The sequence below is a fragment of the Drosophila suzukii genome, chromosome 2L (assembly GCF_043229965.1).
Source record: "Drosophila suzukii chromosome 2L, CBGP_Dsuzu_IsoJpt1.0, whole genome shotgun sequence".
NCBI lineage: Eukaryota > Metazoa > Arthropoda > Insecta > Diptera > Drosophilidae > Drosophila > Drosophila suzukii.
In genome coordinates this window covers 20452741-20475411 of record NC_092080.1, presented here as the reverse complement: position 1 = coordinate 20475411, position 22671 = coordinate 20452741, and the positions used below count along the sequence as shown (strand labels likewise).

General features: G+C 38.6%; 7 protein-coding genes across 18 annotated transcripts in view; 3 read left to right on the top strand and 4 right to left on the bottom strand.

Annotated features, from left to right (window-relative positions):
• Positions 1 to 4: 4 nt before the first annotated feature.
• RpS27A (ribosomal protein S27A) overlaps positions 5 to 22671 on the bottom strand; it is a 32674-nt gene continuing 10007 nt past the window's right edge. For 2 of the 3 annotated variants that reach the window (XM_065863716.2, XM_065863710.2), the window contains exons 2-3: positions 411 to 751; positions 5 to 233 (exon numbers count right to left, since the gene is read on the bottom strand). In XM_065863716.2, coding sequence (XP_065719788.1) covers positions 84 to 233; positions 411 to 731 — 471 coding nt within the window. In that variant the 5' untranslated portion in view covers positions 732 to 751 and the 3' untranslated portion in view covers positions 5 to 83. Of the gene's footprint in view, positions 234 to 410; positions 752 to 2059; positions 2078 to 22671 lie in introns of those variants that run through there. The other variant, XM_017090237.4, reaches the window with a different exon arrangement.
• On the bottom strand, positions 848 to 2077 carry Ip259 (NSA2 ribosome biogenesis factor-like IP259). Of its 2 annotated transcripts, none has more exons than XM_017090236.4 (2): positions 2060 to 2077; positions 848 to 1715 (listed from the first exon to the last, which is right to left on the bottom strand). In XM_017090236.4, the coding sequence occupies exon 2, from the start codon at positions 1685 to 1687 to the stop codon at positions 908 to 910; it is 780 nt and encodes a 259-aa protein (XP_016945725.1). In that variant the 5' UTR covers positions 1688 to 1715; positions 2060 to 2077; the 3' UTR covers positions 848 to 907. The 2 variants fall into 2 exon arrangements, with proteins under 2 accessions (XP_016945725.1, XP_036670340.1); XM_036814445.3 differs by lacking the exon at positions 2060 to 2077 and adding an exon at positions 1832 to 1973.
• On the bottom strand, positions 2138 to 7069 carry Ir31a (Ionotropic receptor 31a). 2 transcript variants are annotated; one of them, XM_017085265.4, is made up of 6 exons: positions 6928 to 7069; positions 6378 to 6862; positions 5497 to 6324; positions 5154 to 5440; positions 2441 to 2580; positions 2138 to 2367 (listed from the first exon to the last, which is right to left on the bottom strand). In XM_017085265.4, the coding sequence occupies exons 1-6, from the start codon at positions 7067 to 7069 to the stop codon at positions 2285 to 2287; spliced, it is 1965 nt and encodes a 654-aa protein (XP_016940754.4). In that variant the 3' UTR covers positions 2138 to 2284. The 2 variants fall into 2 exon arrangements, with proteins under 2 accessions (XP_016940754.4, XP_070854156.1); XM_070998055.1 differs by lacking the exon at positions 6928 to 7069 and having other exon boundaries at positions 6378 to 6865.
• On the top strand, positions 8759 to 9719 carry LSm-4 (Like Sm protein 4). The gene is made up of 3 exons (XM_017074848.4): positions 8759 to 9118; positions 9219 to 9362; positions 9426 to 9719. The coding sequence occupies exons 1-3, from the start codon at positions 8811 to 8813 to the stop codon at positions 9589 to 9591; spliced, it is 618 nt and encodes a 205-aa protein (XP_016930337.3). The 5' UTR covers positions 8759 to 8810; the 3' UTR covers positions 9592 to 9719.
• On the top strand, positions 9942 to 10818 carry LOC108020890 (U6 snRNA-associated Sm-like protein LSm4). The gene is made up of 4 exons (XM_017089298.4): positions 9942 to 10038; positions 10097 to 10138; positions 10206 to 10304; positions 10460 to 10818. The coding sequence occupies exons 1-4, from the start codon at positions 10036 to 10038 to the stop codon at positions 10775 to 10777; spliced, it is 462 nt and encodes a 153-aa protein (XP_016944787.1). The 5' UTR covers positions 9942 to 10035; the 3' UTR covers positions 10778 to 10818.
• Cnot4 (CCR4-NOT transcription complex subunit 4) lies at positions 11133 to 17752 on the bottom strand. Of its 6 annotated transcripts, none has more exons than XM_036814836.3 (16): positions 17502 to 17752; positions 16313 to 16493; positions 16140 to 16253; positions 15919 to 16068; positions 15767 to 15862; positions 15016 to 15234; positions 14841 to 14958; positions 13871 to 14785; positions 13681 to 13815; positions 13447 to 13482; positions 13075 to 13281; positions 12677 to 12955; positions 12545 to 12606; positions 12391 to 12454; positions 11923 to 12330; positions 11133 to 11585 (listed from the first exon to the last, which is right to left on the bottom strand). In XM_036814836.3, exons 2-16 carry the CDS (start codon positions 16415 to 16417, stop codon positions 11233 to 11235), a joined length of 3261 nt encoding a protein of 1086 aa, XP_036670731.3. In that variant the 5' UTR covers positions 16418 to 16493; positions 17502 to 17752; the 3' UTR covers positions 11133 to 11232. The 6 variants fall into 6 exon arrangements, with proteins under 6 accessions (XP_036670731.3, XP_036670744.3, XP_036670754.3 ...); XM_036814849.3 differs by having other exon boundaries at positions 14865 to 14958; XM_036814859.3 differs by having other exon boundaries at positions 14877 to 14958.
• Mdh1 (malate dehydrogenase 1) lies at positions 18249 to 20912 on the top strand. 3 transcript variants are annotated; one of them, XM_017090296.4, is made up of 2 exons: positions 18249 to 18404; positions 19820 to 20912. In XM_017090296.4, exons 1-2 carry the CDS (start codon positions 18402 to 18404, stop codon positions 20828 to 20830), a joined length of 1014 nt encoding a protein of 337 aa, XP_016945785.2. In that variant the 5' UTR covers positions 18249 to 18401; the 3' UTR covers positions 20831 to 20912. The 3 variants fall into 3 exon arrangements, with proteins under 3 accessions (XP_016945785.2, XP_065719759.1, XP_065719761.1); XM_065863687.2 differs by lacking the exon at positions 18249 to 18404 and adding an exon at positions 18528 to 18548; XM_065863689.2 differs by lacking the exon at positions 18249 to 18404 and adding an exon at positions 18718 to 18744.

The window sequence follows — 22671 nt, the reverse complement described above, 5'->3', positions numbered from 1 at the left end:
TAAATTTCTGTGATTGAATTTATTATTCAATTACTACCTTTATTTGATTTCTGGAAACGTACATGGTGTTATATGTAGCAGAATTACTTTTCCTCTGGTTTGCTGAAGACAAAGGTCAGGTTGCACTTGCCGCAGTAGTGACGGTCTTCGTGGGCAGCCATGAAGACGCCAGCGCCGCAGTTCTCACCGGGGCACTCGCGACGAAGACGGTGGATCTTGCCGTTCTCGTCAACCTGGAGAGAAATACAAGAGATTATTAAATGTTCAGCTCATACATGACTTGTCTATATAGGGCACTGGTGAAGTCACTCTGAGGTCCAAATCTTAAGCCAAAGAGCGCAAGACCAAGACTCAAGAATTCCAAGAACAGATCAGAATGTTTTCGGTTGTCGGTAGATTGTTGTGTGTACCTTGTAGTATTTCAGGACAGCTAGCTTGACCTTCTTCCTCTTGTGCTTGATCTTCTTGGGGGTGGAGTAGTTCTTCTTCTTGCGCTTCTTGGCACCACCACGCAGGCGCAGCACCAAGTGCAAAGTGGACTCCTTCTGAATGTTATAGTCAGAGAGGGTGCGGCCATCTTCCAGCTGCTTGCCAGCGAAGATCAGACGCTGCTGATCTGGAGGAATTCCTTCTTTGTCCTGAATCTTGGCTTTGACATTTTCGATAGTATCCGAAGGTTCGACCTCAAGAGTGATGGTCTTGCCCGTGAGGGTCTTCACGAAGATCTGCATCTTGTGTTCCAGTCACCAAACTGCAAGAAATAAGAAAATGAAGATATAGAATCATGTAGCACATTGGTAGGCTTATACTATAAAAAATATCTAAGAAAATGAAACATTGTTTAGCGTTATTTATATATGTTTGTTTATTAAAGCAAACTCTTAAAGTAGGTAGCAACATTTGTTGGTTAGACAAGCAGCACTGCATTGATGACGCCGTCGTTCTCTGGATTATTCGTAACCTGTGCGTATTTGCCCCAGACTACTTTTCCAGTTTGCGTTACCAATCCAAGTTCGGAGATGTTGACTTCGATCACAGTACCCTTGGTGATGACACCCAAAGATGTAAACATGGGCGAGCTGGGGTTCTTCTTGACGCCGATGATGGGCAGATTGAAGGTGGCTTTCAGTTCTGGATGTGTCACATGGGCCTTCTTCATACGCAGACCCATGGGTCGGATGAAGCGTTCAAACTTTGGTGGCTTGCGGGTGAAGTTCTCGCCGACGAAGGTTACTTTTGTGACCATGCGCTTCCACGCCTTCCGCTTTGTTTTGCCTGTCTTCAGCACCTTGAAGACCTCTGCATCCGATTGGGCGCGTACTTTGGGAATGGGCACGTCCCACTTGCCAGCCTTCTCTTTGCGCTTCTGCTTGATCATATTGGACAGGACCTTGGCGCTGGACTGGATGCCTCTGTCGAGCAGGTAGTGTGGCAGGGCTCCATCCTCAACCTTCTCCTCCTGCTTCTTAACCTTCTTCTCCTCGTGGGCTTGGATCTTCTTCTTGATCTGAATCTTTTCATTGCGTCGCTCCTTGTTAAAGAGTTTGGCCTTGATACCGCGTAACTTGCGAGCCTTGCGTGCGCGGTCCTTGGGAAGACGGGCTTCCTTCTTGCGCTTCCGCTCCTCGTAATCCAATCGCCTGCCATACAGCTTGCGATGGCGTTCCATATACTCATTCTGCGGCATGGTTACTTGTTAGTTCTGAAGCCGAGTTCTGAAAGTATTCATGTGGTTAAAATCATGTGGACAGAGAGGTAGTGCGAAACATGTTCCCTGGGGAAGCCTTTACCGGCCATCCACAGAAAACCAATCACGCGAAAATTCACTTACCTTAATGTATAAATTTAAATTTCACAAGATGTTTTTTTTTCTTCACAATTATATTTTAGCTAGACAAATTTACATGTGCACTGAAATTATTTTCATATTTTTCAATAAAAAAGAGTCATGAATTGCACTCGTAACAATTTACAAGTGTAAAAGACTACTTTCGCTTTGTATTTATGCGTTTTAATTCACTTAACCGATACGATAATCTAAGCAACCCCAAAAACTTACCTTGCTTCGGCAACAGAATCAAAGGAAAGAAAGAACCACATATACAGCGTGACAGGAAGTCGAAAAATTTGCGCAGAGTTGCATTTGGAGTAAGCATTTTATTTATTTTACGAATTATTGAAATTATTGGAATGCGTGGAATGAAACAACATTGCCATATGATAATGGAATACATTTTAAGTATTTTTTTATAATATCGTAATATATAAATAAATATTGTTAAATTTAAAAGCGCCATAATTTTTCCAAGCCAAGATACGCATACAATTTCTCCATACCCAAAAGCAGCAGGGAAAACAGGATCCCACCTACGTGAATAATGGAATAATTTAAAATCATATAATATAATATTTTTTAAGCTATAACTTTTAACATGCTTACAGATCAAGGTAACAAATGCTGGTAGAACACCTGCTAGGCTTACAGGATAAACAGTGTATAATGATTGACATGCTGGCTTTTTGATTTGTCGCCGTCGAAGGATGCGTTCCACAAATCCTTTTTCCTGAGCATTGCACATTCTATAAAAAATATATTATTTGCAGCAATAATTGTACGGCTGTAAAAAAAATATGATCTACCCTCCCATTAACAAATAAAATTAATCAGAACTAGCTTTTAAGCTGAATACCAAAGAGCACATCCCTGAGCAAAAATTGAGAAATTGTTGTCCCCTGGATAACACAGGAAACTCTTCTAGCCAGTGGATTGAAACTGGGCAAAAACAGCCATCCTTGAGCAAGATCAGTTAATAATAAGAAAAATTTTAGCCTGTATGAGTAAAAACAAGGAAGAACGCTATAGTCGAGTACCTCGACTATCAGATACCCGTTACTCAGCTAAATGGAGATATGCAAGCAGCAAAGCGAGATTAAAATGCGCCACCTACCGGCGGTATACAGATTTAAGCGTTATGGGCGTTAGAGTGGGCGTGGCAAATTTTTTTTGGATCAATCGATAGGTATCGACGAGACCAATACATTTCAGTTACAATTTTTTATCTAGCATGAAAATTGTGGGCGTCACAGGTTTTTGCGGTTTGTGGGCGTTAAAGTGGGCGTGGCAAACTTTTTTTTAGATCAATCGATAGGTATTGATGAGAACATTACATTTCAGTTAAAATTTTTATTCTAGCATCAAAACTGTAGGAGCCACAGTTTTGGGCGGTTTGTGGGCGTTAGAGTGGGCGTGGCAGTCTACTGAAACAAACTTGCGCTGCGTAAGAAGCTCAGGAATCTGCACGCCAAATCTCAATAGCCTAGCTCTCATAGTTTCCGAGATCTCAGCGTTCATCCGGACAGACGGACAGACGGACAGACGGACATGGCTAGATCGACTCGGCTAGTGATCCTGATCAAGAATATATATACTTTATGGGGTCGGAAACGCTTCCTTCTGCCTGTTACATACTTTCCGACGAATCTAGTATACCCTTTTACTCTACGAGTAACGGGTATAAAAACGATATTGTTAAAGGAATGGTTTGGAATTCCGAAACAGCTGAACATTAACAGCTGATATGACAACTGTAAACGGTCTAAATAGTAAAGCGATTCAGAGAAATCATTTATGGAATTTTATGATACTGTATAGTATAGTTTTGACGTAGATATAACTAAAAAAGAGATTATCATACACGAGATACTCAGCTTTCCAATTAAGGGCCTTTTTTATCAGTTTTTGGTTTTTGATTTCCCGTCCGTCCTTCAAAACTCCAAGTAAATGACAACCTTAGTTTACTCTACGGCTTAACCCTGTTTTTTTACATATATTTTTCATGGGCAACTAGAGATGGGCAAATGTAGGGTCTTTGTCGGGTGTTTGGTATTTTAGGTATTTTTTGAAATGATTGCATATCGTTGACCGTCCGCACCAGAGAAATCAACAAAAACAGCTGTTCTGATTTTGGATAACGAGATAAATTGTTTCTAAAAATTAATTTTTATTAATGGTATTAAATGGTATTATAGCATTAAATGTGTTATAAGAATTTAATAAAAACAAATCAATGGAAATCCCTGAAAAATTTCAGTCGGCGCTTCCTTGTCATGATATAATGTCAAAATGTCGAAAGAAAAAGGTGAGAAAGTATTTTTATATGGAAGGAAAACATTGACAAAACAATTGATTATCCTCTGTGTTAAAATCAAAGCAAAAATCAGCTGACATAACCTGATAAATGGGGTGACCCAGTGTAAACAGTTATTTCGAGTAATCTTTTTAGAGGCTCGCTCGATAGGCTACCCGACATGGTGTATCAAAGCTCTAATTGTCGAAAATTAGTCGAAATATTATTCAAAAATGGCATAAAACAGTCATGGTAACAGCTGATGACCTATACCAAGTATTAAACAAAATTAAAACAATGTCTGAAGGAAAGAAATTTCTTTGTAAAGAATATTAATATCATGATATGATCCTAGCCACCAAATCATAAAACTGTAACTTCGCATTGCATTGAATCGGAGTGCTATTAGAAGCTCAACCCATGGCTGAATTACCAGAATAATTGATTTACAAATTAGTTTAACTAAAAAAATACACTTACTTCTTTACTTTGGATAAAAGTCGCACAATAATCCTTCGTAAAACAAATAGTTTCGTGCTTTTGAAAAATCGAAACGTATAAATAATTTGGAAAAAAGGGGGTTGGATTTCGGACAATTCGACGATATCTTACAGAGATTAAAGATAAATCGGTAAGGATTTTATTATTAGATTAAATTTGGTGACTTTCAATTACTTAAAAATTCATAATTTACTGTAAATTGAATCAGCTTTTTTCAAAATAAAGAGATTGAAAACCCACGAATGTGTGGCAACGCTTGTAAAATGTCTACACCCGCACTAATATAAAAAGTTAATAAAGTTCCCATTTTAAGGCTCCGACTCTACGATTATTGAGTAAAAAAGATTTCAATCTACACTTACATTTAAATTTAAATTTGTTACTAAAGTGTGCCAAGCAATTTAAATATTTTCTTTCAATAGTGACTAGAAAATACGCGCCAACGTTCAAAAAATACTACAGTGAATTCAGTTGAAATTCCTAAGTTTATAAATAAAAATTCAAGCCAACGAAATGGTTTCTTACGCTGTTCGAAATATTTCCGTATACTGACTGTTTTTATGTAAAATCCAATTCATTATTTCCACTTCCATGAGACCAGAGACTTCTCGCAGATCACAGATCTCATTAGCATCAAAATATTCTGCAATCACCGGGTAAGCGTCAACTACTTCACAGTGAAACGCGAATCCGCCGTTTTTAAGATATGGAACAGCTTCCTCAATATGACTGAAAATTGGTAATTCATTTGTACTTCTCAAAGAAGACAGTTTCTTCTCAATTAGCCTTGTAATCGATCGATTTTGACTTTCCTTTTAAATGTAAAAGGTTAAAAAAGGTAATTTACTTACTTTTTGTTAATACTTACTCGAAATAAAACTTTGTAGTATCCAATGTCTTCAAATGATATCTTTAAAGGACTATCAGTTATCTCATCAACAGTAGCTGGACCTTGATCTGAAGAACTGAGCAATCCTCCCACCACAGAGGACGTATAATAGTTGTACATTACAAGAGAGAACAGAAATAATGTCATTACGAGAAAACGCACTGAACGATCTTGTGGATTCGGATCCAATCCCTGTTGACAACAGGCTCCAAATGTCTGCAGAATCCGTTCAATGCAAGTCGTTTTAATGCAAGGTTTACCTTTCTTAGCATTGAGTTCATCTTCAATTTTCTGACTTGAACCTTCTTGTTTTTGGGAGTTATTTCCTCTGTGTAAAAACTTGCTGTCTATAATTTCAAATAGGATCCAAATTATGCTGAAAGCAGCAAGGGTTAATAGGGAAAAGGACCATACTCTGTCGCTGAATGGCGATAGAAAGTTTCCACTTTTTCCATGAGTATCTAAGTCTGCAGTATAGCGGTATAAAAATGCAGTTTCAAATTTCCAGCTTTGATGAATTATATCAAACTCTGCGAAACGATTGATTCGATTGAACGCTCCGGATGCGGCAATATCTGCTTCGTTTCGCATAATTATTCCCAATAGACCAAGGCGAAAGGTACTATTCCCCAACCGTCCAGCCCATCCCCTAGAATTCCGAAAGTTAACGGTGAAATTGAAACGGTCCCTTAAAAGTCCCAAAAGTTCGTAGTGATACTTTATAAAAGCTGCCACTCCAGCATCCTTTGTGGGTCGCGACAGAATAGATTCAATTTGCTCATTTGAAATGATATCCTCTTTATCGATCTGAAATGGAAAGTAAATAGCAAAAGGCTTCGGCATGATTTCATTCTGCTTACAACACTCGCTCCTCTTAGGGTAATTCCATTAAACTGTCCGCGAAAATCAATACTTTGCAAATGAAAAATGTCGCAAGCTATATTCAATGTATCATTTGTTAGTGTTGCTATCAAATTTATTTCCAACCGCGATTTCAAATGTCGTCCCTTGGAATGAATGTCCCAATATGCGTACCCGTTGTCGGTTTTATTTACATATGTTATCTGAGCGTTTGGACCAACATATTTCAGTTTATAAGGAAATAAAGTTTCAACCTCTATGTCAACTCCCCAGAAGAACCATTGATATGTTTTGTTAAAGAGCCTATTTTCAGAGGCTTCGAAAAGGAGTTCAGTTGTTCCACTACATCTGGCATTTACCAAAATAGAAGTTCGAGCATGGTTTTCTCTTGTCAATAAAGATGAAAGCGAATAAGATTGATTGAAATGAACGACACTCACAAATTGATTTCTTTCCATCAGTGCTAGAGTCAGTTCGTCGAAATCTAGCAATAATTTAGCTTGTATTACATTTATGAAAAGTCCATTAGATTCTTATTATATTCCTCACCTTTGAGCGAACATATAAACAAGACTGCATGTGTGGTTTTAACCAAATTTACAACAAAATGGGTTAAAACTGATATTTCCATATCCAGGATTACTTCACCTGCTGCAAGTAGTAAAATAAACAAACAGATTGAGAGTTTCATTTTACAATTTCAAGTCCTGCTCAGCATTTTATACCCTCTTATGGTAAGTGATTTTGTTTGATTGACAGCGTGAATTGCACGTGGTAATTGCCGAGTGTAATTTCAATCGGACCATAATTTGTAATAATTGGTTGAGGTTTTATACCCTTATTCAGAACTAAACCACATGAAATAATATAATGAAAGGGGGTTCAAAGTGCAGCCGTAATTGATAAGTGAAACTAACTTATTAAACTATTGATGACTTGATAATCTCACTCTATCGCTGAGGACAAAATCTACCCTTGTGCTTAAGTAGAATAAACAAGGAAGAACGCTATAGTCGAGTACCTCGACTATCAGATACCCGTTACTCAGCTAAATAGAGATATGCAAGCAGCAAAGCGAGATTAAAATGCGCCACCTACCGGCGGTATACAGATTTAAGCGTTATGAGCGTGGCAAATTTTTTTTTGGATCAATCGATAGGTATTGACGAGACCAATACATTTCAGTTAATATTTTTCATCTAGCATGAAAATTGTGGGCGTCACAGGTTTTCGCGGTTTGTGGGCGTGGCAAACTTTTTTTTGGGTCAATCGATAGGTATTGATGAGAACATTACATTTCAGCAAAAATTTTTATTCTAGCATCAAAACTGTAGGAGTTACAGTTTCGGGCGGTGGCACTCTACTGAAACAAACTTGCGCTGCGTAAGAAGCTCAGGAATCTGTACGCCAAATCTCAATAGCCTAGCTCTCATAGTTTCCGAGATCTCAGCGTTCATCCGGACAGACGGACAGACGGACATGGCTAGATCGACTCGGCTAGTGATCCTGATCAAGAATATATATACTTTATGGTATAATCTAGTATACCCTTTTACTCTACGAGTAACGGGTATAAAAACCTGCAAAATTTATCAAAACTAACAAGAAAAGGTAAAAGTGCCCAGTTCCCCTTAACATCCTTATTATATATTTTAAATGTTAAATGTTCTTTCAACCAATCGTTAACATTGTCGGATTTCCCTTGAACATAATAAAATTTCCCTTGCATGTTCGGTAATTTTCATAAGGAAAGTCCCATTTGGTGCCAAATAAAACAGCTGACTGCTCCAACCGTCTCTGGACAACTGTGCCTGCGTTTTTCAGCCAAAGGGCCGATTAAGTTTTGGACCGCTGTTGGTTCTTATTTACATTTTATCCGTACCATAAAATCCCTGGCCCGTTAAAGCCAAAAACGTTTTATGAAAAGGTGCGACAAATTTGTAATTGTTGTAAAGGTTAGAATTTACCGACTTTTAAGGTGCAACCACGAAAAAATTTTTAAATATCAAATTTGCAAATAATTTAAAATCTTATAACGCGATAATCAACATTTAACGTCAAGGAATTTGATAATGACAGCATATGCATGTAAAGTTGTTGCAAAGTAATTTTAAACAACTCATTATTGTCTTAGCGGATTTAATCCCGCTAGCCGATTGCTTGGCGAAAAGTTTCAAGAATTTTTTGGAAGCCAACAGAGTAAGAACAAAGGAGTATTCGAATCCGTGTAGTTATTTCGAAATTAAGTCTCGGAGCAGATCTGAGGAACTAGAATCCGGGTGAATCTTTAGGAAGTGAATAGTAATTCCATTTCATTCCATCTTTTAAATTTGTACGATGAATGTCCAAGGTTTCAATATCGAAAGTCCAGTTATCGAAATGTACACATCTTTAGTTTGTTTACCTTTTCTACCAAACAAATTGTAAAAATCATGTCGTCTTCGTTTAGATATAATCTTTTGAGGAGTGTTAAGCCATACACTCCTTTTGCCCCGCAACTGACCAAGTCTATGTTACGAGTCCTTATTCAAGTATCTGTGCATTTTATTGAAACAAAAAAGTCGTCTTCGGAAGTGCTCTCCCTGGCACTGAACAAGCTCACAAATTCTGGGCATAAGATTCCACCAAACTTTTGTGAACTTTTTACAATGATATTTTTAATGATGCAAATCTTTCTGAGATATCCAAAGGGCGTTGTAAAACATCATGAGTTGCGAAAGTGTTTAATGGATGACTTAAAGTACGTATTCATATGCATGTGTACATTTATTTGACATACATATTATGGCTGTGCTTCTACTAATGAACTTTGTTAAAATAATTTATAACTCTGTCCGCAGTTTTACAGAAGAATACGTTGATGACATTTGCAAAGTTTTATTAAACCATCGAGATATACTCAGCAAGAACTTTGCAGAAACCAAAATGGACCGGGTTAAAATGACTAAGTTGCAGTGGAGAATTAATATTTCCCTATCCTTAAAGTACGTAATTATGTGTGTACTCATATTTTATGATATTTATACTTATCATTCCTTTATTTTTAGTACTGTGCAAATAGATAAACCTACAATAGTCCTCCACTTCAAACTCCATAATAAAGAATATCGTACTCTAGAATTGCCACTATCTATGTTCCAACAAGTCCGTTATAATATCGCAGTTTTACTGAATGAGTTGCAATCATTGCAAAGCCGCGCCGCTTTAAAGTAATTAAAATGTTTGGTAATCAAGTGATGTTAAATGAAATGTTTAGGATATTAGTTTGTATGTGTATATAAGATAATTTATAAAAATAAAAATTATTACCCAATTTCGACAGTTAATGTTGTAGGGATAAACTGATGGAAAGCCCTATCTCCCAACATTTATACAGACCTCTGATTGGTTTCTGGATGTACATATGTGTTAAGGAAGCCTTTAAAAGACACTTGCTTATTGTAAAACATTCACTATTTTTAAAAACAATTTTGACCACAATAATTGAACTCGAACTGCAAAAAATGTATACAAAATCAAAGTTGAAAAAGGACGAAACAAAAACTAGAAGTTAATTTTCAGAACACCCCGTTTTTTGTTCCACACTCCTTCATTCCAGCTGGTGCTCATCTCTATCAATTTTTTGTCATCGCCGTATTAATCGATTACTTTCACAAAATGGTAAGCAAATTTATTTTATGGTAAATAAAATAAAGATTTAATTTTAACCCATTTTTAGTTACCACTGTCACTATTAAAAACGGCGCAGAGCCACCCTATGGTGAGTAATTTTGTGCATTAAAAGTTGGCTCACACTTTAAGCCATTTACAAATTTACTTGCATTTAGTTGGTGGAGCTGAAAAATGGTGAAACATACAATGGTCACCTGGTTAGTTGCGACTCCTGGATGAATATCAATCTGCGCGATGTCATTTGCACCTCCAAGGTAATATTTCAATCCGGATAAATGCCGGCGTGCCAAACACTAAAATGTGTACAAGCCTATGTATGTCAAACATATGTATGTACATTGTACATATGGTGGATAAACGACTATGAAATTATTGGAGCACAAGTCTTACAATAATTTAATCATTGCAGGATGGCGACCGCTTTTGGCGTATGCCCGAGTGCTACATCCGAGGAAGTACCATCAAATACCTGCGGATTCCCGATGAAGTGATCGACATGGTCAAGGAAGATGCGCAGGCAAAGTCGAGGAATCGCACAGAGATGAACAAAAACCGCGGCGGCAACGCGTCGCAAAATCAACGCGGCGGACGTCCTGGTGGCAACCGGAATAACGTCGGCAATCGTCCTGGCCAGGGATACGGAGGTCCTGGAAACAATGCGATGCGCCTAGGCGGAGCTGCTGGTCAAGGGAATCGCCTGCCCCACGCCGCCAAAAATAGAAAGTAGTTTCTTGGACCGTAGTAATAAATTATTTTCAACCTTTCAAAGTCACGTATTTATTATTCAAAAGTTGACATTTTTACACAGTCTCGATAATTTCACATCACGAGGTTTTCTTTGCTACTTATTGCCATGGTATCTGTTTTTAACCAGCACGCAATTGGAATGATTTGGTTTGAAGTTTGAAAAATCACTGGGATTTGCATTAGTGCCAAACAGATAAACCCCCGAAAGGGGTTTTCGGACTTTAATCACCATTCATGTGGACATCGGGGCACGTAATGTCGGAAATTCAAGTCTTATTCTGGATCCACAAATGCTTTAATATGCAAAATTTCACTGGACCGTCTTTTGTATCATGTTGTTTCATTATATTCGAATTTTATTTTGCCTATTTTTACTTTAAGAAATATTTAATAAAGAGTACAGGTAAACAAATGTAATATTTATATGTATTGTAGCTAAACGAATTGACGGCTTTTTAAAAACTCAAGCATGCCCTGAACATTGGCATTGACCTGTGGCGGCTGCGCCTGTTGTCCGTTCAGCAAATTATTGGGCATCCCCATGGGAAGCAGTTGTGGCTGATTGTTGAAACCTGGAATGGGAATGGGTGAGTATTTAGTCGGCTGTTGATCCACCAAAGCTTTAACAAACTTACCACTCTGGGAATTTTGCTGTTGAGCCAAATGCTGCAAAAACATATCCTGCTGTTGTTGAGGATGTGGGGGAATTTGGTTTTGTGGGAAGGATGAAAACTGTCTAAACGAAAGTATAGCCGGATCCATTGTAGTCCAATCACTGTTGTTGTAAACTGTTGGGGATAGTAAATATATCGTTAGTAACTTCTTACAACATTTAAAAGTGCATTTTTAATGTTTATACTGCTCAATAATGGTTATAACCATTCTGAACAGTTCACATGTTTATTAAAAGCCTACACATGCAACTAAGGATAAAACTGATAGAATACAAAAATACTATTGGAAACCATAAAGCTACAATACAGTTTATATTGCAATTAAAAAAACTAAGAATTCTTTTTTGAAAAGAAAATCCCAAGGCAACTGATAAACGGACATGAATTGCCATATTAAATATGTATACTTTCTAGTTATTGATTACAAGGCCTAGTTTGAGCGATTACTTACCCTTGTTGTGAGCCATAGGATGCTGCAATTGTGAGTCGCCAACGGGCTGACCTGGGTTTTGGTGCATGGCCAAGTGAGCATTCCAGTTGGCACCCATCGGCAACTGGTGCTGCCCCTGGGCGCCGTTGTTTCCCACCCCGTTGCCGGGCATGTTCATGAAGGGCATCATTTTGCTAGTGTGCTGCAGTCTGGATGATCCGCCCAAGCCCAGGGTGTTCATGTGATTGAAGCCTGGCGGCGGCATGCGAGCTCGCTGCATATTGTCCACCAGTTGCTGATGTGGGGGAATTTGGGGCGGTGGTGGAAGCTTCGGCCCGGAGTTTTCATTGTTAATACTCTGTTGTTGAACAACTTCATTTTCCATCAGTTCGGCCAGTCCTTTTTGGGTCTCAATAAAGGGGTCAAAACCTTTTAAAAGAAACATGTTTGATTAAAGACATTGAAAGAGCGATATTAACCACGTCTTACCTAAGTCATCGTCGACTATGGAGTTCTGGGTGAACCGACTCTGCTGAGATTGCGAATTAGGAGGCTGCAAAAATAAAAACAAAAATAATATACAAATTTTGTTGGATAAAAACTTATTAGCAGTTTTTCTCTCAAAGCAAGAGGGATATCTTACCAGATTTTCAAACATTCCCATCATCCTCGGCTTTTGAGGTTGCTGTTGTGAATTAATAAGTCCTGGGATAATTACGAGAATCATTTCATTACTGACGGTTAGCAGGAATGTTAATTGGATTATAGAACGTACCATTTTCAACAAAAGGCGAATTCAGTCGATTGTTTTCCAAGAAGGCCGCCACTCGTTGTGGCTCAGGCACAGCACTGTTTCCATTGATTTGAGGCGGGTGTCCATTAAGATACTGATGGTGTGACTGCTGCTGAATTTTATGAAAATCAAAGAATTTCGACATGTTTCCTCCAAATAGATTTTCCCCGGTCTGCTGTTGTAATAGCTGTTGATGCAGAAGTGCTTGGGCCTGAACTCTATTTAAATCGATAGAGTTTGCCTGGAAATGGCTAAGGAAATCTGAAAAATATAGTTCACATATTTAGTACTTGGTTAAATAATTAAATTACTTTCAATTGCAGTGAAATGAATGATGCAAAAAATTAAAACTTATAGATTACTGCGAAAATTAAACTTACCATTTGCAGGACCGTTGATTTGTGAAACATTTGTCGCAAAATTGTTGCGTTTTTGTAGTTCGTGCATGCGAAGGAACTCCTCTTGTTGTTGCAAAACTTGCTGGTGGTGATGCTGCTGCTGCTGTTGCAGATGTTGCTGCTGAAGTAGTTGCTCCTCCACTTGCCTAGTGTTGCGAATCATCACATTTTTGAAAGCTTCTTCCCACTCTGTTTTCGAAAAAGATGGAAAAATGGTAGCATGTGAGTAAAGTGATTGATTGATACTGTTTACCATATATATTAATAAATTCATCCAACTATGGATGTTTCTACCTCTATTATATGCAGATACATTTTCGAATATTAGTATTTCTATAATAAACAAATAATTACCGTTCGTATTTGATGCCTTTTGGATTCCATCAATATCTGTGCACGCCCGTGAATATTTCAGGTACCGAAAAAAAATAGAGATTTTTAGTTCTTGGCAAATATAAAAAGCAATTGTTTGAGATTGAGATATCAACGGAAATTTCGGAAAATAAATATCAAGAATTCGGTTGCTATCCTGGCGGAAGTTTAAAAACACACTCTTTGTTCACAATTTTGTAATAATTCGCCACTTACCGTTGACCAAGTCTGGTAAATGAGACTGTCGCATTTCCAAATCTAGCTTATTCTTTATTAAGGGAACTTGCTGGAATGATGACGATGTGAAGAAGCTGGGCGTATCAGCGAAAATGTTGAGCTTAGACAGCGCATCTGCAACTATAAGTTTGAGTAAGGGATGACAGAGTAAGAACATTAGCTAACGTACCAGTCACTCTACTTCCATTCTCCGCCAGGCTCGTGGGGTCGACTGGATCGTCGGGTAGGGATCCCCCATCTTTCTCATTGCTAGCCTCCACTGCAGCGGGGCTAGTGTCCTCCGAGGAGTTAGATACTGTCAGAACCGGTTCATCATCGACAATAGCCTCGATGCTCTTCTCGGCTTCTTCCTGAGTTTTCACACTTTCTTGGTGGCTTTCAGAATTCACACTATTGCACTTCTCATCCGTATAATCATCAGCTAAACTCTTTTCACTTAAGCTACTCTCCGAGACGTGGCCTTCACTATTTTCGCTACAGGAGCTCACAGATCTTTGAACGTTTGTTCCAGCTAATCTCTTTTGTGGTAAATTATCTTCACAGCTTTCGATTACTTCCGTCTTCTTTTGTGTTATTGTACTCTCGCTCGGCTCAATTCTCTCCACCTGTTTAGTTACTGCGGGTGCAGGAGCAGGCTCCTTGCCCTTTTTCTGTTCCTTTGCACTAGCTGCGTGATTAGAGGCCCGATCTTTTCCGCGATCTGCCCTCGATCGATTGCTAGAGCTTTGCTGCGGCTCAGGCTTAGTGGAAGCTGGTGCATCCGCTGGGGCCTCTGCGAATGTCTCAGTACTTGTGCTGCCCCGCGACTCGGGAACATAGTTCTCCTTGTTCGAGGCATTGGAGTTTGTGTTGCCGCTGTTCTTGTTCTTCGATTTGTTCTTTTCGTGTCTTTTCTCGTTGCGCAGCTTCTCCCGTTTGCTCTTCCCACTGGAATTGCTCGCACTCGCAGTCGCCTCCCTGCCATTGATGGGCGAGACCGATAAACTGGGCCAGGCCTCCTTTTGCTGGCCATTGGCTGCACTCGAAGCATTCGTACCCGATCCAGACGACGAGGATGACGCTGACGAGGACGATGGAATCGCGGCTGATTGGGGATAGACATTATTAAGTCATTAAGTTGTTGCTTGGTCGGAAATTACCATTTGCTTTAGAAGCTCCATTACCATTTATAATACCTGCTGTATTCGGCCCGAATGAGGCAATTAGAGTATCGTGCAGACGCTTCTCATACTCTTGATGTTTTCCCTGATGCATTTCCTAAAAAAACACATATCATTAGGTTATGGGACAATTAAAGGCGATTTCGGCAGTTACCTCCTTAGTAAAACTGGCCTCGGGATCTCCCAGTTCATGTAAGTACATACAGTCGCCCTTGGGACACTGCTGGTTTTTCATGAAATGGCTGCAGTACTTAGTAGTCCCCAGGCTAGTCTTTATGAGCCGCCCGTCTATCATAATGTTGTTGACGCTTTGAATGGCCCGCAAAGCATCCGAGTTATTAACATATGTGACATAGGCAGAAGCAGATGGACCCTTTAAAGTGTAAAATTTGAATAAGCAAAAAATTACAAAAAGCAGCAGGATTCGGAAGACCGAAAACTTGGATACCCTCGTAGTTTTATAGGAAGCACGACGAGCAAATGTTAGATTTTAAAAACACCTGTTAGGGTTATTCTCAATTCCACTCTTCTATGGGCAAAAGCGCAGGAACAGAACCGTAATTCTGAACCCTATTAATAATATATAACAAAAAGTTTTTGCTTTTGCACACAATTTTGCCTAAAAAATTAAAAAAATAGATTAATATAAGGGCTTTAAAATAATTTTCAAAAATTTGTATTAAAACGATATTTCTACGGTGTTCGCTTACCAGAGCAGCTAATAACAAAAGGTTCAAATTCATTTTAATTGAAAACAAATTTCGGTATTCGTTAAACTGTTCAGTTTCATTGAAAACGTGCCATTACTTAAGTTTTCATAGAAACCACCTAAAAATGACTGAGCAACTCGGGTATTGGCGCTTGGCCATATCAATGTATAGAGGTAATAAATAATTGAATCTTACAACTCTTACCTGGACCCCGGCATACGTGGTACTTGGATTTATAACGACTTTATGAATTTTCCCATATTTACCAAAATACTCGTGTTTCTTTAGTATCTGAAAGAACAATCGTGAGTGGGTCTTCGGTTAATGTTGGTGAGGAGTCAACATACGTCTGCGTCAGCAAGTCGAGGTGGTAAGCCCACAACGAACACCAAGTTCTTTTGGACCACACGAACGTTGGCCAAATGTTTTCGGTTCTCGGTGATCTTTTGTTTTCGTTGTTGGTCCCTTTGGCGTTTTTGGGACTTGAAGGCAATCATCTGGGATTTGGGAAATCGAATCGGGTTACTCGATGACATGAAAAATGCATTGTGGGTTAACCCAAGCTTACTTCTTCCTGTGATAGAGGCTTAAAGTCAGCTGGATTCTCTGGATATTCCTTTCGGCATGCTGGACACAACTTGTTCTCGTCCGTGCGGATCCTGTGCCAACAGAAGCGGCAAATCTGCAAGCAAATGCACATGAATTCCCCACTGATCTGAGGGTTATGATGGAAGCATTTACCTGATATCCGCAGGTACAGGGAAAGAAGGTCAGATCGTCCACCTCCAGCGGCTCCATACACAAAGGGCACTCGACTGCGTCATCATTGCTGCTCAGGCCGTTCATTTTCAGGTGATTTTTGGTGGTGAAGAGCTCGCAGTATTAATTTTTTAATTAACTGTTGATAATGATGAGAACCAAGCTGTACAAAGTAAATAAAAAAAGTACTATTTACTAAGCTGACGTTTGTATCTTGGTTTAAAAAGTCAAGGAAATCTTTTACTAAGCCCTATACTCTAAAAACTACTCGAGAATTTTTTATTTCATGTACAGGATGTGCTTCATCTGATATTCCATTGAACTAAGGTCTACGTCGTACTTATATCTTTGTAGTATGAATCACCCAAACATAGCCAATATTTTGCACACTAAGAAAACAAGTTTTCGGAATTTAGCACCTGTAGCTAGACTTTCGATCACATCCATATTTCAAGCTATAATTAATAGTTTGGGGGTTTTGTCAAGTTGTTTACATATTGCTATTGGCCAATTATATTCGTGGCATTGTTGACTTTATGCAACCCCCGTGAATTGACAATTCTATGCTACCTGAAGAAGGTGTTTACTGCCAGGTAATTCTTCTGTGTACACACAATGGGACACACACATGCCCGACGGGCTCTTCACGCAGACAAACAAACAAAAATGTATTTTTAAATATGGATAAGTTTTCATAACAGACATCAATGAGATTTGCGAATTTACATACGCACATTATCGAGTTCTCATGTTAAATATGTAAGCTTTCTTCAAAAAACAAAAAAAAAGAAAGTATTTTACAGAGTTTAATAACCGGACATCTGTGTGAATATGGCGACATATGAATTGTGCAGATTTCACGAAGAATTCAAAGAATTGGCATCGATATTCGCATATGCATTGAAAAACCATTTATTAGTTGTACATCAGCAATTTGTTAATCCACTGTATATGCACACATATGCAAGCGTTTATGTACTCAAGCGTACATCGTTTACGCTATAATTATTTACGAACACACAAAGTTGGGTTTTTTTGTTTATTAGTTATGGTAACTCACTAACACGTATCAAAATCGGTAAATACATCGATTTTCATGGATAACAAAAGGCAAATAGGAAATAAAAACGATGGATGTACAATGTACATAAGCAAGGGTATATATACATACACATATGTATGTACACGTAACACGTATGATTGTAGGTGTGATGTAGGTTTTTCTTTATTCACTCTGAATATTTGATGAATCGAAATCGCAATTTCAAATTGAGTTTCTAAACACTCTTTAATTTGTATAAATACTTGGTAGCAAACGTATCAAACGAAAGTACTAAGGCTAAAAATAAACGCAAAGTAAACGAATGAATTCGTCAAATTAAAGACTTCAATTTTTTTCCACACGAAACATTCGATATAGGTTCAGGAATCGAATAGAACTATCGTTAGCCCAGTCCACGAAAATACCATTTCTTCAATGGCGGTGGTGACACAGAAATCTCTTGGAGCGAAATTCGGGTGAAATACGTGTTCTACCCAAATTCTCAAAGAGATTGTTGTGTCACCACCGAATATGTTAATATTGCTAAATTAGTTATTTCCCTTAACACTATTATTATAATATTTATGTTTAATATCTGAACCATAAAAATATTAGTTACATAGTTGTTGAAATATATATTTAGGAAAGGGTTAACCATTTTTTTTAGATTGGGAACAAGTGGTTTTTGATACAATCATCTGAGCACCAATAAATCAATAAGCTGATGTGAAAAAGATCTATATTAATAACGTATTTTTGTATTATCCAATTATCAAATTTTAAAGGCGTTTTAAATATAAGGCAAATACTTTAAAAGTTATTTCGACTTTAATATTTAATAAATTTATCGATATACGACGCAAAAGACGTGATGCATTATTCGTACCGCGATAGCGTCACGGCTACTTTTAACAAGAAAGTAGTGACTTGAAAATAATTGTGAAAAGTAACAGGTTACCACTTGGCGATCCCTATTTACGTTTTTACTTGAAGTTCGTCCGTGGAGCGTTGCACCTGTGAAATTATAAAATGGTAAGCTTGCCGGCATTAATTTTGGTGAAAAAACATATAGTATCAAATTATTATTAATAATTTACGATAATTGGCAAATGTGAAAAACATGCATACGTACATATACATGCAGGCCGCCATGTACAAGAAAGTGTAGTCATGAAGGTATGCGTAAATGTTGGCAATATTTTTTCTGGAAATTTAACATTCATTCGACCTCTCCATGCTAATCTTTGAAGCCCACAGTGACGTAAATACGTTCATATGCACAAATGGATGATGTCCAGAAGTCCCAAAGAGCATCAAATGCTTTCCAGTGCAGGCTAATTGGCAATTGACAGAGATAAAAATGTTTTTATATGTATGTATGTTAGCTTTTCCCGGAGCAGATACGGCTTATATAAACTATGAGATGATTGAAACTGTAACCCAAAGTCCATGCAGCCCAAATTTTTGGCTTATCTTATCTAAACAGTGAACTGCAGAGGTTACGCTTCCAGTAATTAGCAAATTGCTACATACACATGTATATTTATCAGTGACGCGTTTAAAGATGTTAATATAGAATTATATGTTATATGTAAGAAAATAGCAATTCTTAAAACGTTAGTTTTAAGCGTCTTTTAAGCAAGGACATTTCTTCCTTGCCTCTGAATAATGGAAAACATGAATAGGGGTCAATTGTCACAAGTGCCCTACTTTAGTTCCCCCTTAGAAAAGGATTTACTGAGATTGCGTAAGAAGGGTGGGTGGGAAATGCACCAAAGAATAATTAAGAAAGCACCGGTGTCATAAAATATTTAAGTCCAGACCATTTAGCCCAAGTTTAAATGTATGGTCAACTTTGGTTTTCCCTGTAATAATGTATAAAGTGTTGCCTTTATCTCTCGTAAACTACGAGATATACCCACACTTCACAATAAAAGCAAGATTAAAATAGCGTTGTATTTGCTTGCTAATCACCATCGTATTTGAACTAGTTGCGAGTTTGCACTTATATGGGATAATTTTCAATAATTGCGAACTGGATGTTTGTGAAGGTTGAACTTTTCGCATATTCAAGTTGTGCAAAGCGTCTAAAAATAAAATTTAAAACCAAAGGCAAAGGCTGGATGAAATATTCGCCCCCTATTAAAGTATAATTAGCTTAGCTGCATCTAAACATAGCATTTTCAATTTGTGGACCTAGAGAGGTTTTATACAAGTATACGTAGATCTTCAAAGATGTGGTACCCAATTTGAGAAATCGCCATATTTATTATAATATTTAATAAATTATTTACTTGGATTTTAAAATGGTAATGGCTTTAAAACTACTTTAAGTTTAAATATAGAAATTACACTGCTCATGAGAGCCACCTTATTAACCAGAAAAATAAGTCCAAATTGAAAGCAAACGCACCTAGTAAATGATTCTCATTTAACTCCATTTCCAGGCTGAACCAATTCGAGTTGTGGTGACCGGAGCTGCTGGCCAAATCGCCTACTCCCTGCTGTACATGATCGCGCGCGGCGAGGTGTTCGGCAAGGACCAGCCCATTGTTTTGCACCTGCTCGACATTCCGCCCATGGTCGGTGTCCTCGAGGGCGTGGTTATGGAACTGGCCGACTGTGCCCTGCCTCTGCTGGTCGAGGTGGTGCCCACCACCGACCCGGCTGTTGGATTCAAGGATGTGTCTGCCGCCTTCCTCGTGGGCGCCATGCCCCGCAAGGAGGGAATGGAGCGCAAGGACTTGCTTTCCGCCAACGTGAAGATCTTCAGGACCCAGGGTGAGGCTCTGGATAAGTTCGCCAAGAAGGACGTGAAGGTGCTGGTTGTGGGCAACCCTGCCAACACCAATGCCCTGGTCTGCTCCTCCTACGCGCCATCTATTCCGCGCGAGAACTTCTCCGCCATGACCCGCTTGGATCAGAATCGCGCCACCTCCCAGATCGCCGCCAAGGTGGGCGTGCCCATTTCCGCTGTTAGCAACATCATCATCTGGGGCAACCACTCCTCCACTCAGTATCCCGATGCTGGCCAGGGCAAGGTCACCGTCAATGGAGCCACCAAGTCCGTGGTGGAGGCGGTTAACGACACCGCATATCTGCAGGGATCCTTTGTAGAAACCGTTCAAAAGCGCGGAGCAGCGGTCATCGCGGCCCGCAAAATGTCCTCTGCCATGTCGGCAGCAAAGGCCGCCTGCGACCACATGCACGACTGGTGGAACGGCACAGCTCCTGGCCAGTTCGTCTCCATGGGCGTTTTCTCCGACGGCAGCTACGACTCGCCCAAGGACGTGATCTTCTCGTTCCCCGTCGAGATCAAGAATAAGCAATGGAAAATCGTCTCTGGCCTGACCCTCAGCGATTTCGCTAAGAATAAGTTAAGCGTTACCGGCAAGGAACTCCAGGAGGAGAAGGACGAGGCTCTTTCCGTACTGGACTCGAGTGTGTCCAACTTGTAATGCGACATTAAACGTTAATTACTAACTTCATAGTTGTGCATTTAGGAACCAAGTTCATGGCAATAAAAAAATTTGTAAATAACTTAGTGGATATTGTTTGGGACAACTAATTAATTGGAAAGATGGAAAGTTAATTAAAGCGAATGTGATTGTTATCAATTAACAACCTGCACGAGTACCCGCTAGAAAATGGGAGATTTTTGGAACAGAAGATACTCAAGCTGCAGACTTTGATGGCGATTATCTCGGAATGGATTTTTCCGAAGGTTGCTTTGGATAGATTTAATGAAATATCATGTACCTGAGTGAAGGATATACTTAAAAAATAATTTCCTCTTAAGCAAGCACTTTTCGTTGTAATAAAAGTTTCAAAATCCCATCGATCATCAAAAAGAAGTCTGAACCGATCTGACAAAACGTTTTATAAATGAGAGACTACTACATCTGATCTCTTTTTCTGCAAATTTGTGAAGGGTTTTTGAGCACTTTTACTTGTACAGTCCATGTATTTTACATGGATATCATATGTAGAATTCCTTGATCAGCAGTACAAAATAGAAAACATAATTTTAATACATTGTAGAGATCGATAAAAAAAGATTTCTGAACCACTGTTTCGTATTTCAGAGCCTGTGGGAATGGGCTACTAATTAATTTACGGATGTTCTTTCGCAAAGATCATCAAAAAGCAGTAGAACAATTTATTGACCTAGATTATAAAACAAAGACTAATTTTCGAGGGCCACATACAAATCTAGGTAATGTTATTCACTACTGTGGGAAAACAGTAAGGTGAATGGAAAACCTTTTTTTTTCTTCTAAATTAACTACATCTCCTCCCGATAAAATACATTTATGCCAACGTTTTCTCCAATTCTCGGTACATGCCAAATGGTCCTCATTTACTAGCCATCAGCGCGGAACAATGTGCGTCAAATTTTTGGCGAAATGGTCACGTAGAACAAGTGAAATGTAAGTCAGTACATTATCGTGATGCAAAAACCAAGAGTTGTTGTGGCCCATACTTCTGGTCTTTTTAGACGAATTTTAGGTATAGCAGCTGCAGGATGCAGACTCGACAAGTTTTGAAAATGACATGCACCACCTAACAAAATAATAGGATGAAGAGCGTTGATACAAATCTCAAGAAATTTTCCTCAAGAAGTTTTAAGGTATTGGTAAGATAGGTTAAAATTGCAGTGCATTCCAGATATAGTAAGGACGACACTTCTGTAACGTGCCTTAAAGATCCTTGCTTACTCGATGACGACTATCATTCTTTGTAGCTCCCAGGAATGATGCTGGACATTGCAATATTTTATATCTGGTTGAAACCTTGAAGTCAATGAACCAATAAATCGACAGCTCAACCATATATTATTAGGTATAAACATTATATTATACCATTTATTCATAACGAAATCAATGAAGTCAAGAAGTCTAAAATTGTACAGGTAAATAGTTTCATGAAGTATGTAAGCGGTGTAAAATATACGAAAGCTAAAAATTATCGGGCAAAGACAGACTGAAAACCACCGAGAAAGTTTTCGTTTCGCTTTAAATGAATTCAGTGCCTTAAAGAGTCTGCTGTTGAGTTTTAGCGTTGTCGCTGTAAAATAAAATACACTTCTCCATGTCATACATTCGGGGGAATTACATTGGCTTCGCTCTTCAATTTCAGTTAAGATTATAATGGCATCATTATTTTAATTCCGTTTGCCCTACCCTAGCGAAAAATATAATTAACTAAATTATACAACACGTGAACGTGTCTCTTTGAAGCCTTAAGATACTACAACAATTACCAGCTAATCTTAGATAACGATTTATTCCGTGGTTAC